The sequence below is a fragment of the Gouania willdenowi genome, chromosome 9 (assembly GCF_900634775.1).
Source record: "Gouania willdenowi chromosome 9, fGouWil2.1, whole genome shotgun sequence".
Taxonomy (NCBI): domain Eukaryota; kingdom Metazoa; phylum Chordata; class Actinopteri; order Blenniiformes; family Gobiesocidae; genus Gouania; species Gouania willdenowi.
The window spans coordinates 34,287,482-34,307,373 of record NC_041052.1 but is presented as its reverse complement, the minus strand read 5'-3'; the positions used below and the strand labels follow the sequence as shown (position 1 = coordinate 34,307,373).

The 19,892-nt window shown below is 38.0% G+C and overlaps 2 protein-coding genes across 2 annotated transcripts; one reads left to right on the top strand and one right to left on the bottom strand.

Moving 5' to 3' along the window:
* Nucleotides 1-799: 799 nt before the first annotated feature.
* On the bottom strand, nt 800-6,419 carry LOC114469958 (uncharacterized). Its single transcript, XM_028457895.1, has 4 exons — nt 6,179-6,419; nt 2,987-3,116; nt 1,949-2,082; nt 800-1,859 (listed from the first exon to the last, which is right to left on the bottom strand). The coding sequence occupies exons 1-4, from the start codon at nt 6,296-6,298 to the stop codon at nt 1,113-1,115; spliced, it is 1,131 nt and encodes a 376-aa protein (XP_028313696.1). The 5' UTR covers nt 6,299-6,419; the 3' UTR covers nt 800-1,112.
* A 1,070-nt stretch (nt 6,420-7,489) lies between these two features.
* On the top strand, nt 7,490-18,166 carry zcchc8 (zinc finger, CCHC domain containing 8). Its single transcript, XM_028457423.1, has 14 exons — nt 7,490-7,723; nt 7,794-7,836; nt 7,921-7,995; nt 9,916-10,015; nt 10,111-10,188; nt 12,890-12,993; nt 13,117-13,182; nt 13,267-13,327; nt 13,420-13,550; nt 13,641-13,783; nt 14,289-14,398; nt 14,577-14,660; nt 14,832-14,943; nt 17,086-18,166. The coding sequence occupies exons 1-14, from the start codon at nt 7,549-7,551 to the stop codon at nt 17,976-17,978; spliced, it is 2,175 nt and encodes a 724-aa protein (XP_028313224.1). The 5' UTR covers nt 7,490-7,548; the 3' UTR covers nt 17,979-18,166.
* The last annotated feature ends 1,726 nt before the right edge of the window (nt 18,167-19,892 follow it).

Genomic DNA, 19,892 nt, shown 5'->3' with positions numbered 1-19,892 from the left:
TTGTTTGCAGTGATGATTTTAGTACGGAAAAATAGTACAACTGAGAAGGAGGTGCAAACACAGAGATCATTGCTGCAATAAATGTGGACAGAAAACACGGCAGAGATTAACAAAAGGCTCCAGTTGTGTATGTGTGTGTGAGAAAAAGAGGTTCACTGTGCGCAGAGATGGATATGACCATGGATCGATATCGCTTCAGACTCACTGCTCCATTGATCTCCTTTCTCTCGATGTTTAGACCGTCAAAGTCTCGTGTCTGGCCAGAATCAGCAGATCAGATGTGTAATTTACGCATCATCACTGATGGCACAACGGTGACATATGAGAGTGTGCATGACAGTGCTGCTAAGACCTGCGCTGGATGATGGTCAGTAGTTCATCTTCAAAGAATGCAGACTGATTGACAGACTGTGTAGCTTTATCAACTCAGATCAATGGTAGATAAATAGGACGGTTTCTGTCCTAATCTGACCAGATTTTTAAAACTCAAACCTGGGACAGTAATTTAACCAAAGAAGACGACAGATTTTCAACAGAAATAATTTGCGTATGCTTTTATTTGTAATTAAAAAAGGTCACATAAGACATTTGTTATTTCTTTCTTTTGGATGAAATGTGTTATTGCAACGGCTGAAATTAAAAGTGGCCATTTGTTAAAAAAAAAAAAAAAAAAAACATGAAACTGTTTTGAATAATCAAAAACTCGTGGAAGACTTTTGAGCTTTTTAATTAGTTTATATTGCAAGCGCTACCATTGCAACTGTTGGGATTGACAGCTCACAGTCCACAGAGATCACATTTTTATTAAAGCGAAATGCGCTGCTGCTTTTAGGGTCTTTTCTGTCAGCGGCAACAGACGATGTCTTAATAAACGAGACAAACGGGACTGAACTTGTGAAAAACGGGACAAATCAATGGTTTGGGGGAAATCGACTGGGACACGGGACTTAAGTCTGTAAATCGGGACGTCTGGTTACCCTAGTCTAACGTCACATAACATACACAAAAAATTGAAAATCAGTTTTTACAGTTTTATTTCAAAGCTACAAATGATTCCTCCAGTCTCATCTTCATCCAATACTAGAATTTTCCTACGGCTAGGGGAAGAATTTTTATTTGCATATAAGGCTGGAGTAGAGCACATGGGCGACCCCAGTGATGAGGTTGTGGTTGGTGAACTCTAGGATGAGGAGCAGAATGGGATACTCGCTGCGTCTCTTCTCCAGGGTGGAGTCGTCGCTGAGCCCCATCCAGTGGAGCAGCAGCTTCTGCATGGCCTCAGGGAACAGCTCTGAGGCCAGTTCCTCAGCAGGAGGTAGGTCACTGATCCGCTCTATGTGCTGCACTTTGAACCCCTCCACCCTCTCACTGATGCTGCTGTACGCTGCGTGGAACTGCTGACCTAGCCAACGTGCTACACAGGTTAGCAGAGAGCTGGTGTACACACTTGTCCAGTCTTTAGCCTTCAACAGCACCAGCACAGCTTCACTCACAGCCTTTTCTTCTAGAGTTCCATCCAGAAACTGACTGGTGATGTCCAGAAGCAGTGAGATGGTGTCCAGCAGCTCAGTGCCACCTGGAGGTTCACATGAGAGTCGCTCATCCAAACTACGCAGTTTTTGTCTAAAAACTGATACGAGTGGTTGTTCTTTGTCCTCCTTCGAAGAACAGTAATCATGATCTGCAGATACATCAGCTGATACGTCACTGCCACCAGCTTCCATAGATGTCTTTTCAATGTGGGAATCATTCAGCTGTGGAACTTCAGTCTGTGTTGTTGTGTTGCGCGCGTCCAGCTGAACATTAAGGCTGTAACTTGAGCTCAGAGGGCCATCATTTATGTGGGATTTCCAAATATCCTGCGGGGAAAAAGCAGTCCAGAGCAAATGCTGCCTTGTACTCGGTAAATAAATACCGAAAATATACCGTATTAAGGACTCAGAATTACCTGGAATTTCTCCATCACTGCCAACTGCTCTTGCTTGCTGAACATCTCAAAAGCAACACGGAAAAGTCCCTGAATGCTGTAAAACCACAGGCTGTTGTTTGAAACTGGCACTTTTAATCCTTGGAACCGGAACGCTGCAACAAATTGAGATTAAGATTTCAGTCGACTAAATCTTTTACAAATATAGTCGATTAAAATAAAAAGAGTAAGAGTTGATGCATTTTTTCAAAGAGTTGATGCATTTTTTCAAAGATTCAAATATAATTGATCAACCTGATATGAGATGGTATTAATGTTATAATGTTTGTAAATACACACACATTAGTGAGACGGCTGATGTGGTTTTACACATTGATCGTAATAATCTATTGGATCATTTACCGTTCTGTCCCACCTTCCACACAACTAAAGTACCAGTAGTTTTGACTGGATACCTTTCAAAAATTAAATCTAGTTCTGATTGGATTTCATCCCATATGAACATTATTTTGTTTTTATTTGTTAACAAAAATTTCAATATGTTTTTATATAATTTTCATTCACATGTATTTCTTTTGTCGCATTTAAAATATTGTCACTTAGAAAAACTGGGTAACAATTTACTTGAAGTTTTATGCATAAAGGCTGACATTATTATGACATGACACCTGTCATTAGCATGAATGAAGGTGTCGTTAAAGGCTATTATAAGTGTCATTCGTTACCCCAACCCTTTGTTACCCTAACCCCTAACCCTTTGTTACCCTAACCCCTAACCCTATTCAGAAACAGTAAAAATTGGTCCCACACTACAATGATTACCAGTATTTTAAAGGACCACTACATTAATAAGATTACGGATCTCCTACAGGACTTACAAAAACTCCAATAGATCCCTCCAAAAAATGGCAACATAGCTCCAAAGGTGTCATAATTTAGTGAACGCCACTTAATGACTGCCTTCATGACACCTTATTCATGCTTATGACAGCGTTACTCAAATGTAAAAAAAAGCCAAAAGGTGATATGCTGTGCATGTACATCCATGTGTGCATTTACCTGAAGAAAATTCTACTTTTGTGGCAAGACCTCTCTTAGCAAATTTAGCGTGGAATCTGGGATGGTTCTCTGTGCGGATCTCGGTGTTGGAAAGGAGATCAGCTCCCAGATAGAGAGGCATCACACCGTCCTGACAACAGAGAACAGTCACATGATTAAATATTCATGGAAATATCATTAGCATACTCCAGACCCTGCTGCTGAAGCACAACAAAGTTGCTGGGCCTCCAGGGGGCGCAATTTGATCCCTAGTAGAAAACTAACCACATATTCGGACTCAGGCGCCACATTTTTCATGAAATAAACACTTTTTTTGCACCGCGATTATGTGTTTTGCCTCTAGCGCGCGCAGTTCTGGCTCTACCCGGGAGGGATGCACTTTTTCAGACTCGGGCGGAGCAGACCTTTCTGCTGACACCTCGTTTGGCCTGATCCGAGCACTGGAGCCACTTTCACACTGCTCTCTCTCTCTTGTTTTTCCATGATTTTGAGACCTAAGTTTATATACTTAATTTGGCTCAGTGGTCAATGACACGTTTCTGTGGTGTAACAAACTCATAACACACATTTATCTCTGCTTAACACAGACTTTAACAAAGTAAATATATTCATGAATATACATTTATGAAATTCACACTTCAGTTTATGCCTTAGTTTTTCTAGTAAATACTGATTGTATCACCCTAACGATGATGAAACTGTAACCGTAAAATGTCAGCAAATGCTAGAAGGTAACCCGCTTTGTTCGCCATCTTTTGTCTGCAGTTTTAACAACAATTCTCGACCAATGGAATACAAACATGGTTAATAACAAAAAGTTGTAAATGCTTTAGAATATTTTCTCCTAAATCATCAGGATGGACCATGGTAGTAATTTACCAGCATGCTGTTCTTAATGGAAACAACAAGTAGCCATACTAAAGAAGGGTAAACCATCTGTATGTGTTCTTTTTGTTGTTGTTTTTTTCCAAATACCGTATTTTTTGGACTATAAGGCGCACTTAAAATCCTTTAATTTTCTCAAAAATCGACAGTGCGCCTTATAATCAGGTGCGCCTTATGTATGAAATGAATATGTCAAAACGTTTTAGTACAACTTTGGTAAACTATGAAGCTGCACCACTTGATGGATTTTTGGCGCTTTAGGGCTACCGTAGTCAGGCGCCTCACGGAGTGATATGTACCAGTACTGTGCTTCAACATACTGAACTGAAAAAGTGAGTGTAATGTTCTATATTTTGTGTTAAACCTGAACATTGTTGAGAATTATTGTTAATGAGTTGAATAAAGTTTGACTTACAGTATCTGACTATTTTGTTTCGCTTAATGCATCTTATTATTATTATTATTAACAACAACAACAACAACAACAACAACAACAAACCGGTGCTCCTTATAATATATATATATATATATATATATATATATATATATATATATATATATATATATATATATATATATATATATATATGTATATATATATATATATTTCAAATTTTAGGACTTTTGAAGTCAGAGATCCTGGAGTTACTAATATCTGGGACTTCATGTTTTACACCTAGGATATTCTTTAAGACCAAAAATTCAAATTTGAATACAACAAAATAAGTTGAAATTGCCATTTTATTGCACAAGTAAATAAAAATAAAGGCCCCAGATACCGGGGACCCTCAGTGTACCTGAAATGGTTAAACACAGTATCACACACAATGTAATTTAAAAAGTTAAACTGGCAAAATTATGGGCATGACAAATGTGAATGTGGTTAAATTGGTACAAATAAGCATAAAATATGTTTAAAAGAGGTTAAAAGTTACAATAATGGGTCAACATATGCAACATTAGGTGGAAAAAGTGGTGAAAAGGGTTTATGAGTGCTGAAAATGTCTTGAAAGTGGAATAAATGAAAGAAAAAGTGACAAAAATAGGTTAAACTAGGCAAAACCTGTATTCGCAAGGCAAATACGTATTTGGCAATGGAAAAAAATGGCAAAAATGACAACCTGTCTCTAGATTTGTTGACAAGTTTGTTCTTTTTATTAATGATATTGAAAGTAATAATGCAGGAAAAACAGAAGACTGACCATGACCTTAAATATGACCTTGAGCAAAGGTGAAGGTCACATGTTGAAAGGAAATGTTGTTCAATGGTACCAGTCTGAGCATTGCATCTCAATTTGTGGCCAAGTTATCGGGAAAAAAGTATTTTTTAGGCTGTTTTTTTTTGTGACGTCATGAATTTTGACCCCTACCGATCTTTTTACTGGTCGGTCGTACAGCTTCAGTCCAATTAAATAAAGAAAGTGTCTATTTGTACGGCTGCCGTACGGACAACCCCCGGTGCTATTGGTATGGTTACCAAAGTACAAGTACGTAGCGTCTCAAGGTTATGGTTAGGTTATAACCCAATATCGCCACAATTCTTAGAGTTAGGGTCAGGTTTAGGGTTTAGGGTAAGGTTTAGTCTTAGTCACGTGACCTCAACTGGCCAAATAGGGGCGCTGCGTATGGATAGAATGTTGGTATGTTCAAACGGTAACCGTACAGATAGCCACTGCTTTAAATAAAATACTCCACTTGAGATGAGTTTTTCATAAACGTAAGCATCAAACTTGTATGAAAAAATTTTCATCGAGATGTAGAAAATTTTGGTTTTTGACACTTTGACGCAACCTTGACCTTGACATTTTGGCTCCAAAAAAGATCGACTGCACATCCTTCACATTGCTCTTATGAGATGACATACAGTTTGTGTCATTAGTGCTGCATTAATAGCCTAGGAGGAGTTCTAAGACAGAGGAGTAGCGGAAGGAAAAATAATAAAAAGAACTCCTACGAGAACAATGGGCAATAGGGCAAGTTTGATGTAGTTGCAGAAAAATGGTAAATATAAGTAAAAATGGACTCAAGTTGTTCAAAAAATATTCATAGTTTCTTGAAGGCACCTGGCGACCCCCTCCCAGTGCCACGCGAACCCAAAAGGGGTCCTGACCCCAGGTTGAGAACCGCCTGCTATATAGAAATGAAAGTGTTAAAATTAGGGCAAAGTGAAATAGAAACAGCACTTCAGTTCCCAGCCATGAAAAACTTAAATTGGGGCATATTTGAAATCCAACTATAGTCCTCATATAGATTTGTGGTTCCTGCTACTATAGAGCCAGGTGTGTGAGTATATAGGGGCTCACTCACCTTATGGGGACCCTCAGTCAGACTGAAGGAGGATGAATTGACCAGGTAAATGAAACGAAGGGTCCGTGAGCCTCCTTCACATTGTGGGAAGGTTAATAGAGGACTAAGAACACCTGACATGTTCACAAGTACAGACTGAACTGCTCTTTAAACAGGAAAGTGTCTGTACAAACACAAAAGTTGTGAATCCGCAGTAATATTAGGCCATGCTGGAGGAAAACAGGACAGAAACTGCCCGTGGGTTAACGTTTCCCTCAGCGCAGTCTCGCAGGGCAAGAGATTTTGACAGACATTTTTTTTTTTATTTTTTAAATTAGTTAAAGTCATAGTTTTAGTTTCATTAAAAAAATATTTTTTTCATTAGTTAATTAAACATATAATTATGTTTTGAGACAGTTTTTAATACAAATATATTTTAGTTAATTAGTCATTGTCTAGTTATTGTCATCTAAAAATATTTATTTGACAAAAACCTATGATTAAAAATTAACAATGGTACAAGTGATTATTAATGCACCCATAGGAGGAACATATAAATACTGAGAGTAAAATCGCTAAGTTACAGTGTTCATTGACATTAAATATATATCTACAAAAAAATAAAAAATAAACAACACCAGCAAAATTATAACCTCTTTTAAAGACAAATTTCTAATAATGTGGAAAATTTTAGGAGCAAGATTAAAAGGAAATAACTATAAATTATTAAAAAATATATATATTTTTAACACATTTAGAATTTTACATTTATGAATAAATATTTTCCAAAATTAAACTGATGCTTTCAAAAAAAGAAATCTCTATTTTCATCTTTTTTTTTCAAACCAAATCTGACCAAACTGTATTAGAGTCCAAAAAATTTAGATATTATTTAAAACTTTAAAATATATTTTTTTAGCCTTATAAGCAAACACAAATATCATGTCCAGATAAGTTTAATATCTTTAATAACATCAGTTCTGTGCAAAGGAAGAGAAAAAAATACTTTTTATTTATTGGAAAACGTACGTTTTTTTTTTTTTGTTTTTTTTTTAACTAACAAACAAGATAATGCCAAATTGAATATTTTTGAAATGACCAGAAATCAATGTTTATATGATTAGAAAACATAATTTACGTTGATTAACCTGTAAAACCAAACCCTGGGCTAAAATTATGTTTACGTTCCGTGACGTGATTACGTCGCCTGATGCCTGACCTCTGAGTTCCCATGGTGCACCGCGGCAAGGATTAAAGAATTTGAAGGCGGAAATAAATTTTTTAAAAAAGCCTCTCGGTCACTTTTGTAACCAGTAGATGGCGGTAATGCACCTATAACTGAGTGCAAACTTCCAATAAACCCCATAAAGAAGAAGAAGAAAGCTTCAGACATGGCGGAGGTTGATTTTGGAGATTCTGAGCTTTTTGAGCAGCTTGATGATTTTACTGCTCCTGCGAATACACACATCCGCTTCACGGAAGATGAACCGGGGCAAAAAGATCCTAATGAGTCCCGAGACCGGCTGGAGGAGTGCGAAGACCACATTCAGAGACTCACCGAGCAAAATATCCTTTCATTTTCATTTCTTTGTGCTGTGTTTATCACTGTGCGTTATTTCCCTGAATGCAATCTTACATAACCTTTTGAGGAAGAAGCTGAAGACGCTGATACGTCCCAGGTAGATAATAATAATAATACATTGTTAGTCATGTTAACCCTAAATTGTCTACGTCAACTGACGTTAATGTCTGGCTTCTAACAGCGGGATCACTATTGATGACGTAAACACTGACGGTCCCCTCCTTCAGATTCTGTTTACCAACAACACTATTTCAAAGTAAGTGACTTGATTTCCTCATTCCTGTCAGTTATGTAAATCAGTTTCGTTTTTGCATTTTGAGGTATACCTATGATGAAAATTACAGGCCTCCCATCTTTTTAAGTGGGAGAACTTGCAATTAGTGGCTGACTAAATCATTTTTTGCCCCACTGTATAAATCAAGAGGCAACACAATGTGCTTCACAGTCAAGAACAAGTCACCTCAACAATCACTTGCAAATAAAAAACAGTATACAAATTCAGAATAAAATCTCAACATGTACACAAAAATGATCCTCATTAAGTAGATAACACAACATAAAAACGAACAGATACACTGAAAGTTGGCATCGACATGTAACCATAAAATGTTGCAAAAAAAAGAGTTTTTAATCTACTTTTACAAGTGTTTAATGGGTAAGCTAAGCATTAAACAGAAAAGAACAAAGGCTTTATGCACGTTTTTGATCATATACGCTTATCTCACATGTGTCAAACTCATGGCCTGGGGTCCACATCAATTTGGCCTTTAGGAGACTAATTTTTAATGTTAAACAGTTGATAAAACTCAAAATTCTTACAAAAACTTTAAATTTTCCTCAACAACGGAGGAGAAGATTACTCTTATAGTATCTGCCCCTTTGTTGCTTTTCAATACCTTTGGATCAGTCTATTAATATTCAACCTTCTAAATATTTATAGATATTTTTAAGCATTTATTTTTATGTGCCGTATTTACAATATTCACAAAAAGAGAGAAGAAAATGTAAAATAAACAAAGCCATCGTTTTCATGTTTGCTCAAATCAAATGTGTAATATCATATTATTTATATTAAAATATAATTTTCCTACTTATTTAACATTGTGGATTTGATGTTATTTAATGTTTTTTCTTGGTTTCTTTCTGCAGTACATTCCATAAACTAATTCCTGTCACTGTGACAGTTTGTTTCATTGCTTTTGAGTTGAAGCTGCACTGCTTGAATCTTGAACCATGACAGAGGTGCATGGCTGAATTCAAACAGTAAATCTCGCCCCCCCACTCTGATAATCCCTCCCAGTCTCCTCCTGTCTGGAAGTGCACAAAATCGCACATGAGAGCTGAACGTGCACTACTGGTAAAACGCAAAAGGATGCACACACAATATAGGGAAATGGAACATTAGATCACCTGTCTAGAAGGAGCTGGAAGGGGTGACGGCCAAGATTCTGTCTTCCGTGGTTTTATTAACTAAAATACTTAATTATAAGGCACAGACAGCACGCAGACGTACGATTTTTTCAGAAATGATTACTTTAACCATACACTATATGATGCTAATAAGAATTTTTTATTTTAATTAAAGAAAATAATTGGAGTACCCCATGTGTATATTTCTATTATTATTTATCTTATTTAAAAAAAAATTGTACTGTAATGTGTGCACGTGTATTTAATACTTAATTAACAGTATTTTACTTAATCATCTAGGTTTTCCTTTCTCTTTCTTCTACTGTTTATTTTTGTTTTTGTATTAATTATTGGATAAATAATGTATTTCTGATTCTGAAGTGCTGTGAAAAGGGGGTCTAATGATTTGTAAAGCTTGAGGAATGTTCTGACAGAACTACTGTATGTCTGTGGGAAAGGTAATTTAACTACCCTAGTAACACTAAACCAAGTATTACAGACTGATTGTGTCTCTCATATAACAGCCTGGTTAACCTGATTGTAGTGGCTTTTTTCCCCACTGGATGATCAACCCAGTCACAATGCTAGATGGTTTGGGAATATTTCATTTTTTTTTAAATACCACCACAAACTTTTGAGGTTTTCAGAGATATTGACCTCAGGCTAAGAAGGAGATGGTCTTAATGTTATGGCTGATCAGTAAATGATATTTTCTATAACTACAGGATGTGACTTCCTCACCATTGATTGATTTCTCCCCTTACAGGCAGTGCCGTCAAGAAATCGAGGACTGTATCTGCAGCGTGATATTGCAGCACCAAAAACCAGGAAGCATGAAGACATCCTCCTTTCACATAAAACCTCAGGTTTTTACTTTGCATTAATCTTATGTAAAGTAGTATATAAACATTCATTTTTAAAAAGAAAAAAATAACCTTAAATATTGTATTTTAACTTGAAGCCTTCAGCCTTTGCTCTGGAAGAGGATCCCCCGCAGCAGGCGGCCAGCTCTGTCCAAACTACAACTGAAGCCTTTAAAGTGAGTTCCTGCTTTCATGTTTGCATCATCATTTTTTATTTTATTTTTTACAGACGAGATGATGCGTTTTTTTTTTTTTTTTTCGAGCACACAGACCTTTTTAGGCTTTTAGAGTTCTCTCATTTTTCCACAGCTTATATTTAACACTGTAGTGCAGCAGATTAATTGCATATTTCAAGAGGATCGTTCACTTTGGTTTAAAAGCATGAAACTTGGCACAGATATTCTGTAAGGGCCACTATTTTGGAAAAAGGCATTGGCAACTCAAAATTTCAAGATGGCGGCCAGACCATTCCGCTGACACCTCGTTTGTTCCGATCCGAGCATTTTTTGTTTTTATAATAACCATTAAATAGCAATGGCGGCCATCTTTCCAAAATATTGGCCCTTAGAGAGTATTTGTGCCAAATTTCATGCTTTTATACCAAAGTAAACAATTTTTTTTAATAATCTGCTGCTCTACTGTGTTGGAGACCAATCTATGGGTGTTTCCACATCAGTGTAGTCCAGGACTCGGCCCGAAAGGGTGGGGAACAGTTGATAATTTAATCGCCTTAGTTTTTCTCGGTTTGGGTTCACAACATACTTGTTGAAACGCCCCAAAATGACAGATTTTTTTTTTTGATGCACTATAACACGGATGGTACAGTGTGGATAGGATTTTCAGAATTACAAAGCCGGAAGAACACACAACAGCCTGTTGAGAAAACTTGAGTTTTAGGGGTGTTTTGAAGTGGGGAGGGCGCTCATGTTGCACGTGTCGACACGCCCTTATAAATTGATCGACATACAGTAAGTACTAATTAGTTAGTATTAATTCATTAATTAATTGATCCAGCAGACACTCATGACATACAATGGTGACAGGCTGGTGTTTCTTGCTCAAAATTTGTAGGTTTAAGCCAAATGTTCTTAACTTTTCTTTATAAGCTGTAATTGTTTTCAAAGAGTGGCACTCTGAGTCTGTAATGGTGTATTTTTAGTTAACCCATAGAAAATGTTTAATTCTTGGGTACATTTTATAGTATTTATTATCATTCTTGTTTAAAGCAAAACTAAGTAACTTTTTCACCTTAATAAATCCTTCTCATAGTCCCTGTGAGGGTAACATAAGTGTTTATGTGGTGATTGGGGGGTATTTCATCTCCTCCTGCTTTCTATGGACAGAAAACCGCACTTGCAGCTTTCCTGCCTCCAACCCAGTGGCAGCTTAATACAAACTAATGCTATATTATGACCAGCCCCGTGGCTGCTCACTGTTGTCTATTAATTCGCTTTTCTCAAACTTATATCATGGAGGAGCAGCAAAAAAAAAGGCAGAGAAGACATTTGTCTGAGGAACGGAGCAACTCCATGCAGTGACAGCTCAGCAGCAACACACAGCAATCACACACACTGTCGTCACGGCAACAGGCATGCACACACACTCACAACCCAGCGCTCCATCAGCCAGCACACACACACACACATCCATCCATCCATTTTCAGAGCAACTTTGTCAGCACACAAACAAACACATCACACACACTTCCACACACTCTTTCGTATTACTCCCACATCATTCATTTATTTTACTTGTTTCTCTTCCTCAGACTGGTCACATGGGACTATATGTGTGAAAGCACCCTTAGTGTCACTGTTGTATTAAGATTTATCAGTGATCGGTTGCTACCGTCTTGGGAGTGCAAAGGTCCATATGTAGCTGTGGGGTGGGGCAGGCAGCGGGGGGTGCAGAGTTTTTAAGACGGTGACATAACCAAAAGGGACCTTTAGGGGGAGCGCTAAGCGTAAGTTACTTAGTTCTGCTTTAAAGCTTTTCTTTTGCACTCTGAACTGTTCCTATATTGTTTGTTTAAAACATAGTTAAATTAAAAATACACATGTTTTTCCTAACATGATGAATAAATTATCATTTTGGCCATAATCGTGCAATCCTACTTTCCGGGCACGAGAATTCTAAAGCGGTAAAAACCCTTCGGGATTCACCACCAGTGTGAACTCACCATCAATTGTTCATTTTGATCATTCTCTGTGATAATTAATAATAATAATGCATTGGATTTTATATAGCACTTTTTCTTTGACACTCAAAGCACTTAACATTGATGTGCATTATTCTTTCACTCCACACTGAGTGGTGGTAAGCTACTATTGTAGCCACAGCTGTCCTGGGGTAGACTGATTGAAGCAAGGCTGCCATAGTGCGTCGTCGGCCCTTCCGACCATCACCAACACTCACTCACACACCACATTCATATGATCATACGGGGTAAAGTGCCTTGCCTAGGGACGCAACAACAATTAATTGGCTAGAGCGGGATTCGAACCCCCAACCCTTTATTATTGGACTTACCACTGAGTCACAGTCATTCCAATAAAGTGGGATCAGCATATTTGGCCCCAACAATCAAATCAAATCAATCTTTATTTATAAAAAAGTGCTTTTCATACCAAAAGATGCAGCTCAAAGTACTTTAACAAAGTAAAAAAATACACCCACCCTGTCCACCACACACAGACACACAGGTTAAAATAGGACCATGGCACATCATGCCACATTCAGTCACTCATTCATTCACTTCCTCATTCTGATGCTTCTACAGGTCATAATAACCAAGTCGAGTCCATGTCGTAAACTGAGAGTTGCACAAATGTCCCTGATAAAGATGTTAATTGTGTGCTCCTTGTTTATCTGTTCCAGGTGGTGGGGAGTGTGTTGTATTTCACTGCCTTCAGTGTTGACAAACTTGGGCAGCCTTTGGTGAATGAAAATCCTCAGCTGACCGACGGTTGGGATGTGCCGACGTATCTTTCAATCAGGAAACAAAATCGACCGCGTTTTCTCCTCCAAGAAAGGAGAACGTGTGGAAAATGAAGATGTGATTTTATTGGCGTGTTGACAGTTGTAATTCCTTAAGTGTTCTAAAGCTATTTACAGGTTTTTAACCAAGTCATTGGAACGGACGGACAGGACATGGAAGTGAAAGAGAAACGGTAGGATGTGCAACAATGAAGATTTGTCTTTGGAGGGTTTTTTCATGACATTGTGTGGGGTAACGCTTTTATTTCTCTTCACAGACCAAAGTCAATGTGTTTCAATTGTGGTTCTGTCAGTCATCAGCTCAGAGATTGTCCAAAGGTGACACTATATTCACTTTTAAATTCAACCCACTTTAAACCATAGTAATCATATTCATCCCCTGCACCTTGACTTTTTGCTCTGTTTTTCAGCCTAAAGACATGGCTGCAATTAATGAGCGGAGAAAAGAGTTCAACCAGAGCAGCAACCTGACGAGTAACCAGCGTTACCATGCTGACTTCGTGGAGGAGCGCTTTGCTAAATTTAAGCCTGGAGTCATTAGGTAAGAATCTAGGTTCCCACACCTAAAAAACTGACCTACCAAACGCGTGTAATGAGTGTAACCCTGGGCCTTGTCTTGTGTTTTTAACAGTGAGGAATTGTTAAGAGCTCTGGGAATTGACAACCACACTCTCCCTCCTCTGATCTATCGCATGAGGCAGCTCGGATATCCACCAGGATGGCTCAAGGAGGCCGAGATGGAAAACTCTGGATTATCGTTGTATGACGGAAAAAGTAAATTTTAAGAAGTATATTCATGAAAATGTGTTTTTGGATAATGAAAAGGGAAAATCTGTATTCAAACACACATGGTAATATTATATATTTCAATAACAAACTTTTAAAAATTGATTTTACACATTAGAATTTAGAATAATGACCAATCTAAGCAATAATAGAGGTAAAAACAAAGGGTTTGTGTGCATTTTTGTTGTTTCACATATATTTGGAGTCTTTCTGTATTTTTTTGTCATTCTATGTATTTTTGTTGTTTTGTGGAAATGTGTGATCATTTTGTGTATTTACTGATAATTTTTTTATGTTTTTTATGTTAATTTTGTGTATTTACTTTGGGGGCTAAACAAAATTAGTCTAAAACTAGAGAGGCACATGTAGCTCTTGGGCTGCCAGTTCTCCATTCCTGTGCTAATGCTAGCACTTATATGTAACAAATAACTTAAAAAAGGTAAAAGATTTTGAAATGCAGTGATATTAACCAGGTGTTCTCTTTATTTTTCAGGTCCAACGAACGGTAGTTCAACAAACGAGTCGCAAAACATTTCCTACGACATTTCCAAACTGGTGGATTTTCCTGGATTCAATGTTGCTGCACCGCACAAAATGAAAGATGTAAGACGTTAGTGCAAAAACAAGAGGTTTATATTGGTTGTATTCAGGAACGTCAGTAAATGAAACATTATCTTGATTTTTGTAAGCTTTTACTTTAACACAAGCTTTGTTTTTCTAGTTTTTAAGGTAGGATATTTTAACATATGCCCCTTTGTCTCTGTTTGCTCCTAATATCCAGGAGTTTATGCATTACGGTTCGGTTCCAATGCAGATCAGCCACATGAAGCAAAACTATGCATCCTATTTGTCCACCTTTTCCTCGGTATGTATTTCCAAACTTTTTCAGTTTTGAGTTATTTTTTTAAAATAGTTAAAGGCCTCGGCCAGTCCTTTTTTGTGTTAAAGCTATGAGTATACAACTGTCTACTAGCCATTCAGCTGAAGCAGTGATCTTTTTTAATAGTCTTTTTTACCTGTGTGTCACCCCGTAAAGCCGCCAGGTGCAAGCTCCAACAAGAGGCGACAGGAATCCGACTCGTGCTCGGAGCACAAGAAGAAAATGAAATCTGGCTCTGAACACAGCTCTGACATGGATATTGAATCAGGTAACTGGATCGTTTACGCTGCTCACACAAGTCCACAATAGACACGTGTTAAATACCTAAATACTAAGGGTGTAATGATTCATTCATTGTAATGCTCAAAGATTAACCTTAATCACATTGATATTGAGGTTTTCACTACTGCAATAACCTAACCTCAGATGTTGGAGGTTTTTTCTTACATCTCCATCATTTGAGAGATATATATGTTCACTAATCAGAATTGCAGAGAACCGCCTTCCTGGGCTGCTGGCCATTCAGATATGGTTACCAGACACACGCTTGTATGCGCTGCAGCGAGTCTCTGAGTGCGCTAACAACAACTACACTAGGGCACTATAGAATCCACGTTAACAAAATCAACCGATGAAAACGGAATCTACTGTTGAATGCGGAAATGGACAGAATTGGATTGAAACGCCATCACCGTAAGGAAAAGGACGTCCTCATCACACTCTTATCCTGGCCACTTCAAACACCACTTAAACTCCATCTAAACTGACAAAAAAAACCACGCAAATTATCATTGACTCCTAAATCAGAGCCTACCAGTGCCCGCTTAATTTTAACATGTCTGTTGCGCTCCGTGAAAACATGATCAGCTTTAATCAGTTTCACCTGCTCAGTGTTTAAACATCTCATCAGAGCTACAGAACATCTGTGGGAAAAGTTGTTCTGTTGTTGTTGTTTTTTGTTTAATTATTACGGTCTGGAATGATGTCATCATGATCATTTAAATTAGGTTAATTTAAATTAAGTTGTTCAAAACTTAATAAACTTGATCAGATTCAGTAAACCACTGATCCCTGAGGGTAAATTGGGTGACGCTGCTGATCTCATACATCTTTATATGACATGAATAATTAAAAATGAGCAGTCAAAATAATCCATGATAGTACAACTTATATCTTCCTATTAATTGTATCTTACTTTAATTTTTACATACATTTTTGTTTAATTATTGGGGGGGAGTAATTACTGTTTACTTTGTTTTCTCACAGGAGTTCAAAACTAACATTTTCTGAAAAAAATGATTATTTCTATAAAAAATGCATGTGTTCAAATGTATAAAATATTTTTTAAATCGTGAATTGCAATTGCAGTATCTGTCAGAAAAATCACAATTAGGTTTTTTGTCAAAATCATGCAGCCTTAGTCCTTGAGATCGATTAATCAATATATACTCCTAAGATCCAACTACATCAATCTGTGCTCGACAAGTTGGTCTTCCAGATGACATTAATCGATCTAAAATCGATTGTATCAATACAAGGAAATAATGCGTTGGATTTAAGCACAGCGGACTTTATATGGGTGTATTTTTAAAGCACTTTCAATATTAAAGACATTACTGTCTGTGAGGTCACATGGCCTGTGAGCGAGAGATGGATGGTCCCACCTTTGGGTCTAATGTTTGGTTTGAACATAGACGCAGATCTTCTAAAGGAGTCACTCACTGTGTACACTGTCTTCCGCCAGGCCCTTCTGACAGCGTCCACGGCAGCAGCACATGTAGCGTTAGCTCGTTAGCATTAGCTCTGCAGAAGCATCAGGCTCACCATCATGTTAAAATGAAAAGCATCAGGTTCAACCACTGCTCATTTAACTAGAAAAGATGTTGTTGCACTTCATTTTAAATATTAATATTGTAATTTTTTATGTATAAAAAACAAAGCAGAAGAGTTGGGTAAACGTAACATGTATTTTTTATTGAAAACTTATTGAGTATTGAAAATTAGAGCAGAAAAGTCAACATCCTGTTAATTTAAACTGAGGTGTTGATTGGACTTTATTCAAATAAAATGTGAATACATTTGCTATTAGAATGGAATCGTGATTTGAATGGAATTGTTGCTAAAACGAATCGTTACACCCCTACTAAATGTACATTGTTTGGTGTCACTTTCTAATTTGGCCTAAATGTGTGTCCACTCAGATCCAGGTACACAATATGATTAATGTAGTGACATCCAGCACAAGAAGAAGGTTAAATCTGACTCTGAACACAGCTCAGACATGGATGTTGAGTTGGGTAACTGGATGGATTGTTTTTGCGCCTCACACAAGTCGACAATGGACACGTGCTAAATACTTTAGTGTCATTTTGTCACTTTTCTAATTTATTTTCATTGTGCGTCCACTCAGATCCAGGTACATCATATGATCAATGTAGTGACTTCCAGTTCCAGCCTCCACAGCCCCCTGGATCTTCCTGCTTCTCCTCACCTCCACCTTTACCATGGGGCACCCCCCCGTCCACACCCACGCCTCCCCCGCTGCCCAAAGGCACACCACCAGTCACACCTAATGACGGCTCCCCAGCTCTGCGGTCCAAGTACGTGGTAGTCGATGAGACGTCAGAAGAAACAGAGGATGAAATGACACTGGAGGAACTGGAAGAGCAGCAGAGGCAAATCTGGGCTGCTCTAAATAATGCAGATACAGCCTCTAGTAGTGACTGTGAGACGCCTGTAATGGGAACGCCTGCACGAAGCTCATCAAGTGTTTTCACCCCAGCACGAATTGACTCAGAAATTGACGGAGAAGAGATGGTGGATACAGCGACGCCTACAGAAAGCTCCAATGACGGGGGAAGTGGAGAAGATCCTGAGGTTTTGTCTCAAAACAGCCCATCTATTAAAGTGGAGGAGGACAGCCCTCAGAGCCCTAAATCTGTCAAACCTGAAAACTACAGCAATGGGATCCCCGCACCAATCAAATCCCTCAATGACACCCCACAGAGTCCTGATCCAATCAAAGCACCAGAAGACCAACCCAAGAGCCCTGATCCAATGAAACTGCTCGATGACACCCCACAGAGTCCGGATCCAATCAAATCATCGGATGACAAACCCAAGAGTCCAGATTCAGATTTTTCTAAAGTTGGAGGTTGTGTTCCTCATCGCAGTAAATTTGCAGCTGGCATCGTTCCATTCGAAGACACGCCAGAGTTCACTGAAGTGGCCGAAGCCACAGGAACCTACCTGCGGATCAGAGACTTACTCAAATGCTCACCTCGAAATTTGAAGAAACAGTAGTTTCACATGTTGAGTTGGGGCAAGACGGAAAGTACCGTAAAATTATTGGGGTTTTTTTCTGTTGTTTTTTCTGTTTTAATCTTTTCTTATGAGTCTTTTTGTACAGTTTCTTAAGATGACACTGAAAAACAGATTCCAGTTGTAACAGATTAGAGGATACCAATTAGGGGCTGCAACACAAATAAAATTCTGGATCAATAAATTCCAAGTTATTTTTGTCTGGATTTATTCAAACTATCAATGCATCATTTTTTTTACTTGATTATTTTAGTTGGAAAAACTAGGTAAACTGCTATTCCATAGAAAGATAATGCAGAGAGATTAACAATCATGAAAACATACTAATGTATTGGACTTAAGCGACGTATACTACGAATCTAGAGTGGATTAATGTCCGTTAGCTGGCTTGAACTAACCAATCATTCCTTTTCAGACAGAAGCTCTACTACAAACGTCGATCAAAACATGCTAATTTAAACCAAGTGATTACAGCCTCGGTACATGCGCGTGCACATGAAAGGGGTGGAGATTGCAGCTTCTGACCAATCAATGGAGAGAACTGGCAGACTGAGTGTCTTTACAATGAATGGAGGAACAGCTTATGATCTTAAACAAATATAATGAATATAAATCCATGATGACAGCGAAGAGCAACAGTGAAATAGTGCAACCAGGAGGCGGAGCTTTTATACTCGCTCAGATCTGATCCACTTCATAACTTGATACCGACCAGTTTACTGATGAATGATTAAAATCCATAATTCAGAATAAAGATAACACTGTTGGTACAGAAAAGGCTGGAATGAAATAACTGAGGCAGGAAGCTGCTCACATTGTTAATGCGCAACAGCGTGACAATACTCATATTAATCCATTGGATGATAAACAGACATCGCTGTGAGTTAAACTTTATTACAGCACACACGTGGTTCTATTCAAGTAGACCTATTTATCACACACTGGGATGGGAACACATAGCATAGTTGTGCTGATGTGGTCAGCATGTGAATTAATTAATAAATTACTTCAGCCGTCCATTGACATGGATCGACACACAGGCTTCATCAGCTGACTGTAGATCAGTTCATTTGATATAAATCTAAATCTTTCCTAAAGGATGTCATCAGTAAATGAAAGCATTGCATTTATCCATTAATAATCTTCTTTCCTAAAAGAATCTGTCAGATCTGCACCAACCAGGATCTTCTGTCAATGGGCAGGTTATTTTCTCAGAGATCTGATTGGTAAAAAGGCGGGGCTTTAGGACTCTCTAACATCCAAGCCAGGGAAAAACCTGGACGTGACCAGTTTAGCTGTGCAGCATAAATTCTATGGTGATTAAGCTCCAGCCAGCTTTGTAGTCCAGCACACACTGATTAAATCCTGGAAGTTATTTATTTATTTATTTATTTTTTTTAATGTATTCAGTTTATTTCCGACATGGTTACATTCACTTTTTTGTTTTACATTTTTTTTTTTTTTTTGTACATGCCAAAAAAGGAGACGAGAGAAGCAGTTTGCTTATCTGGGTCCCGTCCCCTGTTTAACCATCGCAAATTTACATGGGTTTACATGTCTCTGGTCAAACATTCTTGAGTTGTCCTGAACAGTCCTTTTTTGTGTATTCTCATCTGTAGTCAGTGTTGTCTTTTTTTTATTTTATTTTTTTATTCCTCCTCTCTATCGTTGTTCGTGTTGGCCTTGTTCCCTGTCAGATGTTGTTAGCATTCCTCCAGTTCAAGAATAGTTCCTCTTTCAAAGGTGTTTGGAAGGTTTTTCCCTTTTCATGCGACACAGTATTCTTCTCTGGTCTTTGGTGAGAGCAGACATGTTTTCCTTTGCTCCGATAACACGACCTTGGCTACAGCTGAACAGCCTGAACAGCCTGAAAAACTGGGCCCAAGACTGAAGGAA

Bases quoted from the DNA above. Each gene is read 5' to 3' on its own strand.
- LOC114469958 (XM_028457895.1), bottom strand. From the start codon at position 6,298: ATGTCAGGTGTTCTTAGTCCTCTATTAACCTTCCCACAATGTGAAGGA. The intron at 3,117-6,178 runs GTGAGTGAGCCC...CTCTGTTGTCAG, and splicing joins TGACTGAGGGTCCCCATAAG to GACGGTGTGATGCCTCTCTA. The intron at 2,083-2,986 runs GTAAATGCACAC...AATTTGTTGCAG, and splicing joins AAAAGTAGAATTTTCTTCAG to CGTTCCGGTTCCAAGGATTA.
- zcchc8 (XM_028457423.1), top strand. From the start codon at position 7,549: ATGGCGGAGGTTGATTTTGGAGATTCTGAGCTTTTTGAGCAGCTTGAT. The intron at 13,328-13,419 runs GTGACACTATAT...TCTGTTTTTCAG, and splicing joins AGCTCAGAGATTGTCCAAAG to CCTAAAGACATGGCTGCAAT. The intron at 13,551-13,640 runs GTAAGAATCTAG...TGTTTTTAACAG, and splicing joins TTTAAGCCTGGAGTCATTAG to TGAGGAATTGTTAAGAGCTC.